Genomic DNA, 17,330 nt, shown 5'->3' with positions numbered 1-17,330 from the left:
TCTTATAAAATCAGCTGGGAAATGTTTCTCCTTCTGTTCCTCTTCTGTCCCACCCTCTCAAATGGAATATAATATTCTTTTTATTTTGTGCAGCATGCCAATTATCTTTTCTTTGAATGATCAGCCACGCTTGTAAAACTAGCCGAGAGATTTCTGTGTGGAACTTGTAAAACTGATGATTAGAATGTTTTAATGGTTACAAAACACTCAGAATTTCTATTTTTTTTAAATTTTAGTAACTTACACTTTCTTAGTTTATTCTATTTCCCTTATATTTTCAAATTTATTGCCATGTCATTGATAATATTATCTTTTTTTATTTTTCTAAGTCTGTTATTTTTTCTTTTAAATTCCTAATGTTATTGATTTGTGCTTTTTACTTTCCTTGACCAGTCTAGCCTGAGATTTGGTAATTGTACTATTCTGTTTTCAAAGAAGCAACTTTTTACTATATTAATTTTCTACACTATATCTTTGTTTTGTTAATATTTTCTTTATTTGTTTTGAAGCCATGTTAAGTACATGCACGTTTATATTTAGTTTATCTTTTAGTGAATTGAACTTTTTATGTGATTCTCTTTATTTCTATTAATGCTTTTTGCCTTAAAGCTTGTTTTATTTTGTACTAATACAGCTGTGGTCACTTTTTTTTTTTAAATGTATCTTTATTGATTTGAGAGAGAGGTAGGGAGAGGGAGAGAGAGAAACATCAATGATGAGAGTCACTGATCGGCTGCCTCCTGCACGACCCCAACTGGGGATCGAGCCCGCAACCCGGGCATGTGCCCTGGCCGGGAATTGAACCCCCATTGCGTGGATCCTAGGTCAGTGCTCAACCGCTGAGCCAGGCCTGCCGGGCAAGCTGTGGTCACTTTTAATTTTTACTTGTCTGATACGTATTTTTCCATTCCTTTTTTTTTTTTTAATATACCTGTGTCTTGTGTCTCTTTTTAAATTACACATAGCTGGGCTTTTAAAACAATCCATTTTTACATTCTTTGCTTTTAACTAAAGTATTTCATTCATTTAATTGATACTGATGACTGAGAGATGTGAATTCATTTTTACCACGTTACTTTGCTTTCTACTTGTCTATCTTTCTCTGTGTTCTTCTTCTTTAAAAATTCTCCTTTTTTTCCCTCTTTTAGGTTGATACAGTTTTTTTTCTATTACTTTGGAAGTTATACACTTTATTTCTTCTTTTAGTGATATGTTGCATATTTCAAAATGCATGTTTAAGTTCTAAAGTTAGTATGCTGAATATTGCTAAATACTAAAGATGGTTTAATATCGATACTCCTTCCTGAATCACATGCTGGTCTTACCCAGATTTTATTGCTATCTGGATTTTAAAATCCAATGAATTAGACATGGTCAGTATTTTTAAATTTACATACAAGTTTGCATTTTCTTTTCTTTTTTTCTTTTTGCATTCCAGACCTTTGTTTTTGGAATACTTTCCTTTAGACTCAATTATTTCTCTTAAGCAGAACTTACCAGACTCTTGAAATTTCCTCTTGTGAGAATCTGCGTGATAAGCTGTCCCATTTGTGTTGGTCTAAAAATGTTTTTGTCTCACCCTCATTATTGAAAGGTGGTTTCTCTGGATATAATTTAAGTTGAGAGCTATTTTTTTCGTCACTCAGAAGCTATTTTCCATTATTTCTGACTCCCATAAAAGTGAACTGTCAGTATAATTCTCATTCCTTTGTATGTAATCATTCTTTTCTTTTGGGTGCTCTTATCATCTTTTTTGTTTTTATTATGGAGTTTCACTCTAACCTGTGTAAGCATAGATTTCTTTTTACTATATGTTACATTATATATTGGATTATTGGGCTTCCTGAATCTTCCAGTCTTTTACCAATTACGGAGTTTTTTAAATCTTTGACTTTTTCAATTACTAATACATCCTTCTGGAATTCCAAGTAGAATTTCCTCATACATCTCCATATTGCATTCCATTTCTGATTGATTGATTGATTGATTGATTGATTGATTTTTACATCTCTTATCTCTTGGTCTCTGTTATATTTGGGGCAGTTTCTTCAGATCTTTCTTTTTTTTATTTTTTTATTAATTCTTTCTTATGTTGGTTCTGTTCTACTACCAAACTTGTCCATTAAATTTTTTCCTTTCGTGAATTATATACTTTTAAATTATTATTTTATACACTCTTTTATTTATTTTGTATATATGTTATATTTGTAGGTCTGATTCTGAACTTTGCTTTTTGGCTGACTCTCAGTCCTGGTGTTGTTCTTCCTTATGTATTTAGCACTTTATTTTTTTAACTTATGAGCTAATCTTCCTATGCACATGCTCCAGAGTCTTCCAGAGAAGATTTTATTTGCTTCTGGGAGGTATAGGAGAGTCCAACCAATTCAGTAATACTTTACTTTTACTTATTCCTATAAAAAGATCTTTTATTACAGAAAGTAGAAAGTTTTTTTATGAAAGTTTTAAACATATATAGAGGTAGACAAAATGGTGTATCAGATATGAATCACTCAACTCACAGTTACCAACTCATGTCCAGTCTTGTATCGTTTTAATCCCCCTCAGCTTACCCCTTCCTATGACACTTTGAAGCAGAAGCAGAGAGCATTTCATATTATCTATGCCCCTTAAAGAGTATGTATTTCTAATGGTATCTTTGTAAAACCATGGCTACAGTATTATCAGTCTAAAATAAGTTAACAAAATTTCTAAATATTATCAAATATTCAGTCAATTTTTAAATTTATGAATGTGCCATAAATATAATAAACTTTAAATATAATTCATTTATTTTTAATCAGGATCCAAATGAAGTTTGAACGTTTTTATCTTAAATCTTTTATACACTTTTAGTTCATAAATTTTTTTCTCATTATGTTTTTCTTATAATTTGCTTGTTGAGGACAACCAGGTTGTTTTCTGCTTATCTTTTGCTGTATAATAGGCCACCTGAAAACTTAGCAACATCAACATAAAAATGTCTAAGGCTGTAGAGAATTTTTATGGGTTTATTTGACTTTATTTGAATCAAACAGAGGGGATTGGATTACAGGATAGTTAACAAGATTATGTGCTCTCTGGAGGGCTTCTGAGGGATCTGAAAAAGAGGCATTTCAAAGGTGTGTTATCATAGATGCCCAGAAACCGGGGACAGGGCTTAATTAGGCTAAGATAAGCCTTTCACTAAAGAAATTATGTGCCTGAGTATGACTACCCACCATGACCTGCCCCGTTAGGAATTTATGATCAGATCCGCCTCTGAGGTTGCTTTTGGTTAGATTTATTACAGAGCCCATTTATCGTCCACATGTGACTTAAAACAAAACTTTATTTAATCATCTCCTGGGTTTCTTTGTATTGACAGGACTCGGATACTTCTTGTTTGAGGTCTCTCCTGCAAGTTGCAGTTAGACAATGGCTGGGACCGATGCCACCTGGAGGCGTGACTGGGCTAATTGTCCCAGATGGCTTGTTGACTACTCGCGTGTCTCACGCATCTGATACCTTGATATTCCTTGCCATGAGTTTCTGTCTGTCTGTCCCTCTCTCTTCTCTCTCATCACAAGGCACCTTATTCTCTGTGCCCTTCCCTGTGGCTTATGCTTCTCACAGCCTGGCAATCTTGGGTTATTTGTACTTGTTCCATGGCAGCTGACTTCCAAGAATTAAGTAGTGGGAGATACTGGGCCATTTCATAGTTATACCTGCAACTGGCACAGCTCTACTTTTGTACTTTGCTGTGGCAGATTGGTCAAAATAGTTACAGGGCCAGTCACCGTTCAAGGGGGTCAGTAAGGGCTCTACTGTTGGATAAAGAATTGTCAACTTTACATTGTAGAAAAATATGTGGGATAGGAGATATTTTTTCATTCATTTTTGGAAGGTAAAATCTGCCACATTTGTACTAAAGAATTTATCATAGTCTGGATCTTGGCGATTGCCCTCCTTTGGTGCCATTTAGCATGTTCTTTGGTCTTCTGTACTTTAAATTGGTCATTGAATCTGGAAGCTTGATGCAGTATAATTTTAATATTTTATATCTATATCTACATACTTTTTGAGGGTTGGGTGGCAAGACTAATTCATAGAAGGCCAGGAACTTATACTACATTTTTGACTGAAGGTTTTCCAGACCACAGAGGTAATGTAAATGTCAGCCCCAAACCCAACTGTCGGTTTATGGTTGGGAATATTTTTGGAGATCACTTTTGTCTTTTCTTACGGCATTCCATCTAAGTGGGAAGGCCAAGAGAGGCCTGTATTCCCACTGACCTTCTCTGTAGGGTGGTTTTGGTTTTGTTTTTTTCTAGTTGACCAACTTAGTATTCTGTATTTAGAGTATCTTTGTTTTCTTTCAGGGGGTGTCTCCCATCTATACCTTTCCCCCAGCATCCCTAGGATTGATCCCCTGTCCATAGAGCTCAGAAGCGCATTCTAACGCAGGCTTGAACCCTCAGGGCCTCGCGTGACCTCTCCGGGCAGGCTCAGCCTCCAGGGCTTCCTGACTACAGTATAGAGATTTGCTCTTCCTTGCTGCCATTGTCTTTGTGTCCAGTTGTTTCTCTTCCTCTCTGTCTAGTAAGCCATGATTTATGGAAGGTCTTTCTTGTATCTGGTCAAGCATTTTTAGATGTTCTGTACTGGGAAGGGTTTCAACGTTGATTTAGTTTGAAAGGCTGAAAATGGATGTTGACTAACATATTCTGAAAAGAAAAGAACCATATTCTTAGTCCTGACATATAGTTGGCCAGATTTACTATGTGTCTTTGGAGGTAAATGCCTATTTTTATTTTGCTTTAAGTTTTCTTATTCAGAATTTTGAATATAGCAAATTTAGGATAAAACATCGAATTTTTAAATTCTTCTATTCCCTATAGAAAACATTGGAAAATCAAGGCATATTAGGACTTACCTCTTAAAATAGGAGTTGAGCAGTAAATAAAAAGTAAGTTTTCATCACTTTTGGAATTGCTTATTTGAAGTCATTCCTTTGAACAACAATGGCTACAGGACAAGTGCCAGCCTTTTGACACAAATCTAGGGATACCGGTGGAGATTTCATCATGAATTAAAGGCTTTTCACTCTGGATATGGTTTTGTTCACATTTTGTTAGGCCAGGAATGTGAAAATTGGAGATTTTGTCTAAAATTATAAAGGGCCATGACTGCTATGAAATTGAGTCCAGAGAGAAACCTGGAAGAGTGAGGGCGATGGAGGCATTGTGGTACTGAAAGCTGCGTGGTTTGGGCGGCATTTGCCTTGGCCCTGGGTCAGGTGCGCCGCCGCTGAGGCCCTGCCCGGGGTGGGACCCGCCTTCCACTCTGCGGGCAGCTCTGTGCTGAGGTGGGAACGCCAGGGCTCTCGGCTGTCTCTGGCCATCATTTTGGTTAGTTTTTCCCCACCTCATCCCTGCACAGCACTCAGAAGCAGACCAGGTTCAGCGAGGTCATGACTTTTCCAAGGTCATTCCCCGAGTCGTTGCAGAGACGGGAAGAGTGTCTGAACTTCAGACTGTAAGCAAGGGGTGTTTCTCACACGGAAAGTGATTTCAAGGTTATAGGGAGGGTTATAGGAGGGCGAGAGAGTTTAGGAGAGGTATCTCGAAAGCCATACCAGGTAGTTGCAGCAATCAGTTTTGTCTGAATATCCTCTAAGGTAAAACCCTTAATTTGAGTGTGTTTCCTTGGATCACTCCAAAATCTGCTTTGCTTTTGTTTTTTTCTTTTCCTGCTGTCAAACCGTAGATCCTTTTATTTCATGTCTAGACTATTCTAATTGTTTGGCCATGACTTCATAACCAGTTTCTCTTGCTTCATTCCAAAAGCAGTGATTTTTTTTTTTTTAGAAGTGTTGCTCTCCTGTGTCGGTCCTATATTCCTAAACCTTTACACCTTGGCCTCTAAATCTTTGCCCCTTGAAGAAAATCAGTGTGTCTCAGCCTGGGATTTAAGTGTCTTTGTGATGTGATTTCAACCTAAATTTAAAGTGATTCTCTTCACATACTATATGCAGTGCCGTGAACAGATGAACTGTTGGTTTCCCTTCACGTCTGGCACTTTCTTCTGATAGTTATTTCACTCCATGCTCCTTGATGATTAGCACTCAGAATCCTCACCACCCTTCAAGATCCTCCAAATATGAAAATTTGTTAGTGTAGCCTTTACTCCTAATGCAACTTGTTGTTTTTGTTTTGCTCGAAGTAAGTTTGTATCACTCTGTGGCCCTGGCCACACAATGTCTCTCAAGGTAAATATTTTGTGTAACTGTCTTATCTCCTTTTCTGGGCCGAAACGTCTTTAAGATAAGGACCATGTTTTAGTCCTGTTTCCAGCTCTCACATGGCCCATCACAATGATTTCCATATATCAGACTCAATAAATACACACTGAAGAATTTGTTACCTTGGGCCACGTGGTTGTCGGAGTGGCCGCGCTGTTTGAGGTGGGCGATGACTGAAGAACACGCCCGCCCATCACCAGTTCTCGCGGCGACTGCGCATATTATTCCAATCCCCGTTTAGATGTTACCCTCAGGGAGTTTCTGTGGGTTCTTCAAGACATAGCTCCACACTTTGTCCTATGTACTTGTGGGTGTCTTGGTCAAACACCTTTGAGTGTGTATTTGGATTGCGTTGTCATTTGGGTACAAATCTGAGTCCCCTCGTACTGTGAGCCCCTGGGTAGAAAGAACTACATCATGGTTCTCAGTGTTCCCTTACGCCCTGTCCGGATCATGGGGGCTCCCAGCGTGCGTGTTTCCTCTGTCTGTGCGTGTGTGCGGCTCCCGGCCCCTCCGTAACAGTCACCTGCTACCAGCCGCGGACTTCGGCCTGCTCAGCTAGTCTCTTTCTCCCACAGACTTTTGATTTCTGTGGATGTATCCCTAAGTGACTTTTGTTTTGTATAACAAAGGATGGACAGTATCAAAAGGAAATAAAGTTTCACTTCCTATCCCTTTACTTAAAATAATCTCGTTTCAGAAAGTAGAACATCCTTTGGATTTATATTCATGAAGCAAGGACATTTTTAAGCTTTAGAGGACACACTTAACCTTTCAAGCACTTACTGAGTCCTTGCTGTGTGTGGAACATTTATGTTAGATGTCGAAGATAAAAGTTGTTCTAAGTTATGGTCTCCGGGTGGCTGAGGGGGAAGGAAGACGTTTTGAAGGGAGTGATACCAAGAGGCACAGAGTAATGATCTGTCTGTTAATTGTCTTGTCCTAGGACTTTTATTTATCCTGGTGCTTTTGCAGTTCGCTTTGCATTCTACTTTGTAAAGCCCTCTTACTACCCTCTTTGGCCTTACGCGGCCCCTTTTTGCTGGTCTCCAGGATGTGTAACTCAAACCTCTTCTGGCTGAAAGAGTTTGAGAAAGCGTCGAGGTAGCTCAGGGAACGTGCACGGGTTTTTCGGCCACAGCTGTCCTTTTGACCCATTGATTTGGCCAGTGTGCACATCCCTGGGTTGTTTCAGCTTCTTGGGGACACGAGTTGGGGATCTTGCCTATTAATTACCATGTTGGTACCTCTACTACAGTCTTGAGAGATTTCGTCTAACTAGGCCTTAAAACTACGTGATATTCCCAGCTGTTGTCCATCCGCATTCGCTCCCCCAAATGACGCACATGTCTTCCAGTTAACAAAGTTTAAAATTTTTTTGTGTGGCTAATAAATGAATTAGTTACAGTTACCATGGAGAAGAATGTGTGCCTGCTGTCTGCCCCTCATTTCTTAGTAAGGATGCATTGAGGACTGACTCCGTATCATGCCTCTGCTAAGGCATCCGGACCCCGTCGCGGTCCCACTGTTATAGTCTGGTGCCAAGGACAGGTACAGACGCATACAGTGGGTGAGTGCCGCGACAGAGGAAGGCACAGAGTGGCAGGGAGAGGATCATGAAGGGGAGACCGGACCTCACGGAACTCGCCTCTCTCTCCGGGCGGGAGCAGGAAAATCACCGGAAAATGAGAAGGCTGTTCTGAGCTTTGAGGATGAGTGGTTCTGAGCCAGTGGACGAAGAAGGCAGAGCAGACGTTATTCCAGGCAGTGGGCGCTGTATGGGCAAAGAGACAAAGGCTTTAGTAAGACATATTCAGGGAATTGCATGTGGTCGAAAGCCGGCCTGGCGTAGGATCCGGGCAGGGGACAGTGAAGGGTGAGGTTACAGGTGCGATCAGAGGCCAGATCGTGAATAGCGTATAGTAAGGTCAGAAGGCACCTCCAGAGGCAGGAGTGGGAAAGTTCTGTAAGCTCCACCTCACGGTGTCACCAGAATCCAAGCAGTCCTTGCCATCTTCCCTGCCATCGCTGTCATTCTAGCCGTCACAAGCTCTTAATGGAGCTTGTGAGTTAGGAGGGCTCACTGGTCTTGACCCCCTTTAGTCTGTTCTGAACATAGCAGCCAGTGCTTAGGACATAAGCAATCACGTTACTCTTCCATTTAAAAACCTTCAGCGGCTTCCCACATACTCAGGGTACGAGCCCAAGTTCTTATGGTTCCCATAGTGCTTATTACTACTTAACACACTGTAGTTTCCTTCTTTATGTTGTTTGTTGCTGTCTCCTGTGGTGGAATGGAAACTCCATGAGTGCGGGAATCTTTGCTTTACTCTGAAGTATGTCATCAGCACCTGGGACTCTGCCTGTTAATACGTTTGCAGTCAGTATTTGTTGAAAGAATGAATGACCGAGCCCCCAGATACACCAGGGCAATTCCTGCATTGGTCACTGTTTAGTGAGTTTATTTCAGCCATCCCCACCTTTGCCCTCTTTCCCCTCCTCACTCCACTGCCCATTTAAACCATTGAGCCTTCAGACCGCTTACGCTGACATGAACAGGTTTTATGAATATAAATTAGCCTCTTTGTCTCCCCAGGAGATTTCATTCTTAGTCAGACTCGGACGAAGTAAATCTCTGCTCTTCCTTCTTGTGGCAGCTGCCCTTGCCTGTGGTGAGTCCGTGAGAACAGGATGGACCCGCGCGTGTGAGCCGGGGGTGGAATCTTGGCATTTCAGTGAGAGGAGAGCAGTGTTCGGACTGTAACAGGATCGGACCCCAAACAGGCCCTGGGTTCCTAGTGTAAAATCCCATTCTCATCTGTTAAAGCCAATGTCTCCATCCCCCCAGATTGGTCATATTCTGGCTCTTGGTGCTGCTGCTTTCATGCTGTGAAAATGAACTGCTCTGTTTTCTCAGGCTCCATGGGGGTATTAAGCATTTGGTTTCTTCACAAATAGAGCAGAGAAATGGAACCATAGAATAACACTGTGGACACATTTAACAATATTTATTTAGTGAGTAAAAGAGTTAGATCTTCTGTTACATTGTCTGCTCTCCCAGTCAGTACAGGTTATTGTGACCATTGGGCAATGTCTATGCAACGTATCTTGGTTAAGGGAATATTAACTACCTTCATGATAGTGTTTAGTAGACTATAAAGTTATTTTCATACACTGTGACAGGTGAGAAATTCTTCTACATAGCTTCTCAAGGTTGTGTTCAGATCTTTAGTCTGCGTGTGCTGAATGCTGTCTGGGTGGACAGCATGCCGCAGCTGAACAGTCAAGCAGAGAAAGCACAGTGCCTGCTTTCAAGGTTACAACAACAACAAATACCACTGTTACACAACGACAGCAAACACTATTGCTGCTGTCACCATTTACTGGGCTCCTACTGTGTAACAACCACTGCAATATGCTTTGCCTCTGTTACGTCATTGAATGGGCCCAATAACTCTTCAAGGTAGATGTGTATCTCCATTGCTGTTTATAAAATCGGATACAGAGAAGGTAAGTAACAATAAACAAAGAGTAACAAATAAGAAGGTAAGTAACAATAAACAAAGTAACAAATAAGAAGGTAAGTAACAATAAACAAGGAGTAACAAATAAGAAGGTAAGTAACAACAAACAAACAAGCTGCAACAAATCGGGCTAGAAGAGGTGTCACGGGGCCACTTGGTGTCCAATTGCTAGGGCGAATAATATGAGGACAATCAAGTCCCCTCAGGCAAGGAGCTTCCCTTCTAGTAAATATTTTTCATCAAACAAAGTGAGTTGGTTTCTTTTACTAATCTTATTTCCCGTCTGGAACTGTGACTTGATAGCAGTCGGAGTATTTCCTTCCCATGGTTTTGTCCCCTCTTTCTACAGAAAGGGGCTGGCTATCACCTGGATCTCTTTTGGGTGGCCATCCTCATGGTGGTGTGCTCCTTCATGGCTCTCCCCTGGTACGTGGCTGCTACTGTCATCTCCATTGCTCACATCGACAGTTTGAAGATGGAGACGGAGACTTCTGCACCTGGAGAGCAGCCAAAGTTTCTCGGGGTGAGGTATGTTAAGTCAGGAAACAATGGCTCTGCGGAGCACAGCGCCCACGTCCACGCGTCAGTCATAAGGAACCGGGCAGAGACGGAGAAGAAAGGGCCGGGGATGATTAACTTACTCCTGTACTTGCTTTTCTTGAAACGACTAAATTTGTCATCAGGAAGGGAGTCTTCAGTAATTTTTTGAGTTCACTTCTTATGATAAATGAATTTTCTTTGATTCGTGAAAGGCTAAGTGATACAATGTAAAAATGCAATCAGGTCACTCACTTTCTTCAACCCGCGGGTCCTTTTGGCGCTGTGGGACTTACTCTATCACATAATATGTAAAGGCCAAACCCTTTAATCTTTCAGCTCCTTTGAGACTCCCTAAAACTCTTGAGCCTGCTTGTGATTTTTAAGATTCTGTGAAGGGAAAAGAATTATTATTTCCAGCTCATTTTCTGTCCCCGTAAGCATTGAGAAACTTTGACCTCCAGCTGTTACGTTTGAGTGGCCATGAAGGTCTATACAGGACCTTTATACACTGTTGTGTACTTTTTACAGCAAACCCTGCCCCTGGGTGCTGGGGCGAGGAGCTCACATGACAGAGCCGTGGGTTCCCACGCCTCAACACTGGGCGATTCTTTCTTGGGGGCCGGGGGAGGGGGTGTTGTATGGGAATCATATTTGTTAGAAAGTACTTTTGTTGTCGATTTGGAAATTAGACTGATGAGATTTAATTGCACTTATGAAATTTCCCTGAGCTGTTTATTAATTAGAATGTGGGACAATGTAATATCTGTCTCCTGTGAAAGAAGGTGTAATTACACAACAGTTCAAGTTGTTTAAAAAATAAGGGCTTCAAAGAGGCCAGTAATTGATGGACCAAGAGCAAATGATTTTTTTCTTTCTTGATTCTAAAAAGAGCAAAGGATTTAGCAGAATCAGTTTTCTCTTGATGAATTCAAATCACCTATTGCAATAGTTTTTAGAGAATTTTGTATTTATGTTGAACTTATATGCTGTCCTTGAGGTATTAATTACATATGATATCAACACCTTTGCTGTTTTAGCCAAACATTGGTTCGGTCAATGGATATTCTTTTTTGCAGGTGCAAAAACAAGAGGTAGATTGGCAATCTTTTGATTTCGTTTCAGGGAACAAAGAGTCACTGGAACGCTTGTGTTTATTCTGACTGGCCTGTCAGTCTTTATGGCTCCCATCTTGAAGGTAAATATGTGAAATATTTCCTCCTCCTCGAATGCTGACAGATAACTGGGTATGTGAAGAGTGGAATTTCTTATGAAATGTCTGCAGGACTCTCCTTAGTTCTGTAATGCACAAAGCAGTGGTCAGACAGAATGAGACTTTAAAAACTTATCTTGAGTTTCTTCTCACTCCTTTACTCCTGTTATTATTATTATTATCATTGCAATTATTTGGTTGAACCATATTAAATAACCAATATTCAAACTTTTTTTTTTTTTTAAATTTTATTGATTTCAGAGAGAGGAAGGCAGAGGGAGAGAGATAGAAACTTCAGTGCTGAGAGTCATTGACCGGCTGCCTCCTGCACGCCCCCATCTGGGGATCGAGCCCACAACCTGGGCATGTGCCCTGACCGGGAATCTAACCGCGATCTCCTGGATCCTAGGTCGACGCTTAACCGCTAAGCCATGCCGGCCAGGCAATATTCAGACTTTTGACCTGTGAAAATGGCAATTTCATACAGTTAAATCCCACTGATTTCCCTTCACCCCACATATTTTATTCCCCTTGTTTCCTTACGTCATTTCTTCCCATCACTTTCTATTTACTCATCTCTGACTGCTGCCCTCCCCACACAGACTCCCGGATAACATGACAGACTCAGGACAATCATTTTGCAGCTTTGCTCCTGTTCTTAATTATTAATGACTATCTCTATTTCCTTTGAAAGAGAAGGCCCAATATTCACAAAGGGTGAATAGAGTAAAATTACTGATTTATGATTAGAAAACTTAGAATTGAGCTTTTTTCTCCCCCCAAACTATAAGAGAAAGTTTACTTTTTATTTTAAATGTATCTTTATTGATTTCAGAGAGAGGAAAGGAGAAGGAGAGAGAGAGAGAGAAACATCAATGATGAGAGAGTCATTGATCGAGCCCACAACCCGGGCATGTGCCCTGACTGGGAATCGAACCCCGATCGCCTGGATCCTAGGTCGATGCTCAACCCGAGCCACGCCCGGCCGGGCGAGCAAGTTTATTTAGAAAGTTACAGAGGTAGTAGAAGTGGGCCAGCTGGGCTGCATAGGCCCCGGGAACAAAGTTATAGAAGCAAAGGAAGGGCCCTTGGAGCGCAGGAGAGGGAAGGGCAAAGGTTACATGCCAGAGGAAAAGGGGACGGGAAGGGCATGGGCATCCTCCCAAGAGCGTGCCTGGAGTTGATTTCTTTAGAGTAGCTTATTGATTTTTAGAGAGAAGAAGGGAGAGGGAGACAGGGAAACATCGATGTGAGAGTGCAGCCTTGATGGGCTGCCTCTTGCCACGGATTGAGTCCACAACCCGGGCATGTGCCCTGACGAGGAATTGAACTCGCGACCTGTGGGTGCAAGGGCTAACACCCAACCAACTGAGCCACACTGGCCAGGGCTAGAATGGAACTTTTGAAGAAGAAAAATGATCTGGTAGATTATTTAGGAAGTTAGGAGTCAATGTATAGGTTTGATTGATGGGGTGAATGTCTGCCTAAATGGGTAAATATAAACTATATGTGAAAGTCTACTTAGTACAAGTACACAGTGGAACACGACGCAGCCATGAGAAAGGATGAGTGACTGCCATTTGCAGCAACATGGATGGACCTTGAGAACATTATGCTGAGTGGAATGAGTCAGTCTGAAAAAGCCAAGAACCATGTGATCTCACTCGTAGGTGGGATATGAAGCTGAAACTCGTGGACACAGCAGTGTGGTGGTTGCCAGAGGGAGGGGAGTGGGGCGTGAAAAGGATCTTAAAAAAAATTTCTTCCTATTAAAAAACAAAATAAAACAGTAATAGGACTAAAACAGGTTAAGATTAGTACATACTTGTCATGAAAATTCCCATTTTCTCTTGTGACACAGCATTTTTTCCTGTTACCTAAACAATACTAGCCGATTATTGATAATTTGTATCTTCTGCTTTGAACCACATTGCAAAGCACCAAAGTCACCTGTAAACTTAACAGCTATAAACAATGACTGTTAACAATATCCTTCCAAATTTTTTTTCTGACAATTTTTGTTTACTTTTAAACAATTCTAATTTGTAAGGTTTTTAAAATGCTTATTTAATGACACAAATAATGGAGCGGTACAGCCTGTGAAGGATTCATACAATGCAGGGCAGCTGGTGAGGGGCAGCGACCTTCCCGTCCTCTCAGGTCAGAACACTGACATGTCCGTTTCCAATCACATGAACTTGGGACAGGGGAATTATGATTCCTTAGCACAGAGGTAAGACTGACTTTGCTTTTGGGATACTTAGATTGGTGCAGGCATTATGCACAAAATGCCTGGTAAACAGTTAAACGATTTAAATATTCATCTTTCGTCCTTGGTTTCCATGATGTCAGTTGGCTGGTTCAGTTCCTTTTTGAAAGGCTGCAGTCATGAAGGAATATGCATCTCATGTAGCACATGGAGCTGTAAAGTTAAAAATAACCTTAAAGAAGTCATTTCTGGTTATAGAGAGAAGACCTTAAAAGGTACAGATCTTATGTTCTACAGCAGCGACTCTCAACCTTTTTTACCTTGTGGCGCACATAAACTACTAAAATTCTGTGGGACACCAAAAAATGTGTTAATTTTTTGCCAAACTGACAAAAAAAAAAAAAAAAAGAAAGTATAATTTTGTTTCACACCAGATGGCTATTGTTGTGCTTGGCTATTGTCATTTTTTTGTTTGACAGTCTAAGGGAAAAGAGGTCAGTGTCCTTGACTACATAATCAGGTATTGCATGTTTTAAAAATTCTTGTGGAATAGCCCCAGCCAGGTGGCTCAGTTGGTTGAATGTTGTCCCCTACTAAAAGGGTTGTGGGTTCAATTCCCAGTCAGGCCACGTGGCGGGCGGGGTTGGGGAGTGACAACCAATGGACGCCTCTCTCTCTCAAATAAATTAAAAAAATTCTTGCTGCACTCTCTGCAGCACGCAGGTTGAAAATCCCAGTTCTGCAGGGACAGCGGGAAATCTGTCGTTGCTTTTCCCAGCGCACAGCAAGCTGCTGGGTAGGGCTGAAGCTGTCGTGTTTCATGGCATCGAGTCCACTGCCAGAGTGCCTCATGTTCTCCCGTTGTCCCAGGCACACCAGCCGTCAGCTGGGGGGACATCTAGTGACCGCTTTTTGCCGCGTAGCCAGCGGGACCGCTTGTAGAGAGGTCATTGCGGCAGGTCTGACCCGTGCGTGGGAAGCTGTCCCGGGACGAACCTGCTCCTGGGCCCCTGAGGTGGGCTCGCTTGACGCACTGCAGTGTTTCCTTATGGGGCCTCCTGTGCTTGGCCCCTGCTAGACAGGGTAATACACAGATCTTTCCAGCAGTTCACATGCGTTTACCCATTTTTTTTCTTTTTCTTTTCTTTACTTTTATTAACAAAGTATAAATCCTAATGCAAAAAGTCAGATATGTTTAAAAGTTGTTCTGTTGTTGTTACAGCAGATTGGCTTTCATCTCGGAGAATCTGTCAGCTGAGGGATCATGTGTGATCCCAAAGGGACACAGAGAATAGATACCGAATAAATTGCTATTTTTCGGATGAGGTGCAAAACTCCCATTTTCAACAAGGCCTCTTCCTGACGATTCTCTCGCCCTGCCCCAGATGCGGCTGCAGAGGAATGGAAGCTGACAACCCTTTTGCGCTTCCTTTTACAATGATTCTGCCTCAGATACGCAAAGCACTTTGTATCCACAGGAACAAATTAAAAGACAGAGAACGGAAAGAGAGAGCTGTGAGGGCTCAGCGGGGTCGCGAGCGTGAGCTCCCTTCTCCTTTGCCTCCCCGACGCGACCCCGGCTTCGGCTCACCCTCTCAGCGGCCAGAGTCCATCATTCTGGCTCCTTCCACCCACACCGTGGGTCAGTGCAGAGTCATCGTAGGAGTCAGAGGAAAAGACAGTCCAGCAAACGTTTTTTATGCTAGATTTTGCCCAAAATGCGGGACATGAACTTGTTTTGTTAATATAGTTTCCAACATATTGTGGGAAACCTAGATTTAAAAACAAGAATAAAATAGTGTAGCAGTGACTACCGTGATTCTTTCCTTAAGTTATTAAGACCATTCTTTACTCCAAGAATCATAGCTGATAAAGTCAGCTAATTTCACTTATTTATTTATTTTAAATATGTTTTTATTGATTTAGAGAAGATGGGAAAGGGAGAGAGAGAGAATCATTGATCAGCTGTCTCCAGCCTGCCCCCTCTGGGCGTCCAGCCCCAAACCCGGGCATGTGCCCTGACCAGGAGTGAAAGTAGGACCTTTTGGTCCACAGCACGATGCTCAGCCAGCTTAGCCGCACCGGCCAGGCCAGGGCAGCTGATTTTAGATCATGTGTCCTTTTTATCATTAAAGCTTGGTGAGTTATATGCATTCACCTCAGAGCCCTTGTAGCTCATCTGAAATGTCAGTACAGGGAGAAGCAGATGTTGAGGGTAGTGTTAAACTAAAACCTCAGTTACAAGTGAATCAAAGTTACAATTAAAAGTCAAGATTAACAATTCACCTCAGAATTCACACAGAAAGGCATGACAGGGTTACCTTGGAAGAGGGAACCTTTCCCCCCGCCGTGGAACTGTGCGTTTTATAGAACCAGGTGACAACTTTAGAGAATGCTTTTACTTAAGAGTTTGCCTTAAAAGGCAGATAAAATGAATGGGATCAAGAGAAATGTGTGACTTTTACTTTTAAAAATGAAATGGCTCAACCCCTTAATCCCTCACGAATTTAGAGGCCTCAGACGACCCTCACAGTTTTCTCCCATGCGTTACGCTGTGCGGGTCGCTGTCCCTGTGCCAGTTCTGCAGGCTTACTTGAACAGGAAGCCTGTGACCTCTGTCTTGATCTCTTTGCCAAAACCTGTCTTTTTACATGGAAGAATATAAGGAGTCATAGTGTAGTAGTTTCAGGTCCCGAGGATGCCCCTTGACCTCGCCAGCTACGTCTTCCATGCCTCAGATCTCACCAGGGATTCCACGCTGCGCCGCCGGGGAGCGGGCATAACTGGCTTCCAGGCTGGTGCGCCGCCGAGACCCCTGCCTCTGTGGCGGACACGCTGCCTGTGAAGCGGGGGCTCCTGTGTGGGGGACTGAGGAGCAGCGAGGGGGTGAAAGGCAGCTCCTGGAGCTTGCTTTCTTCATTCTCCGGGCAGGCCTCGAGAAATAAAGACGTGCAAAGTTCACTGCTGCCTTTGCTTGAAGTCGTTTAACGTGAGGAATGGCCAGAATTTATCTTTGAGATGTTTAGTCTTCTGAAATGTGGAGGACAGCATTTAGTTTGTATTTGGCAAGCATCGGCTGACCTCCTGCAGTATGCCACGAGCTCTGCCCATGAGCACGGGAACGGAGGCGAATGGCAGGGAGAGGACCATCGTCGTCATGATGCAACAGCAGCTCCCATTTCCTGAGCTTGGCACTGGACTAAGGGCTCTGTACAGATTTTTAACATTTAGTTTTTCAATAACACTCACAAAACTATATTAATAATTGCACTCATTTTACAGATAAGAAAAATTATGAATGACTTGTCAGGTCACAACATTCTTAAAACGGTAGAGCCAGGATTTGGTCTTAGGCAGTTCTGGCTCCAAGGGCTGATTTCATAACCACCAGAGTTTACCGCCTTTTAAAATAAAACAGGGCTTGCCATCCAAGAGTTCATTCGCTTTCGTTTCCCATGAGAGGATCTTTCCCAGCCTCTTTGATCCATTTCCTAATTCTCTTACGCAGAGAGAAATGTGGCATTTTCACAGACTCATCCTACCTAACTCCACAGTTTGTTCAATGAC

At 42.0% G+C, this 17,330-nt stretch overlaps 1 protein-coding gene across 1 annotated transcript in view; it reads left to right on the top strand.

Moving 5' to 3' along the window:
* The window catches only part of SLC4A4 (solute carrier family 4 member 4), a 249,657-nt gene that overhangs the window by 215,801 nt on the left and 16,526 nt on the right, over positions 1 to 17,330 (top strand). The window contains exons 18-19 of the mRNA XM_016207089.2: positions 10,154 to 10,332; positions 11,467 to 11,539. Of these exons, the coding sequence (XP_016062575.1) occupies positions 10,154 to 10,332; positions 11,467 to 11,539 (252 nt within the window). The remainder of the gene's footprint in view (positions 1 to 10,153; positions 10,333 to 11,466; positions 11,540 to 17,330) is intronic.

This window comes from Miniopterus natalensis, chromosome 1, assembly GCF_054644295.1.
Source record: "Miniopterus natalensis isolate mMinNat1 chromosome 1, mMinNat1.hap1, whole genome shotgun sequence".
Classification (NCBI taxonomy): domain Eukaryota; kingdom Metazoa; phylum Chordata; class Mammalia; order Chiroptera; family Miniopteridae; genus Miniopterus; species Miniopterus natalensis.
Note: the sequence above shows the minus strand (reverse complement) of the source record. Positions and strands in the feature narration are given on the sequence as shown.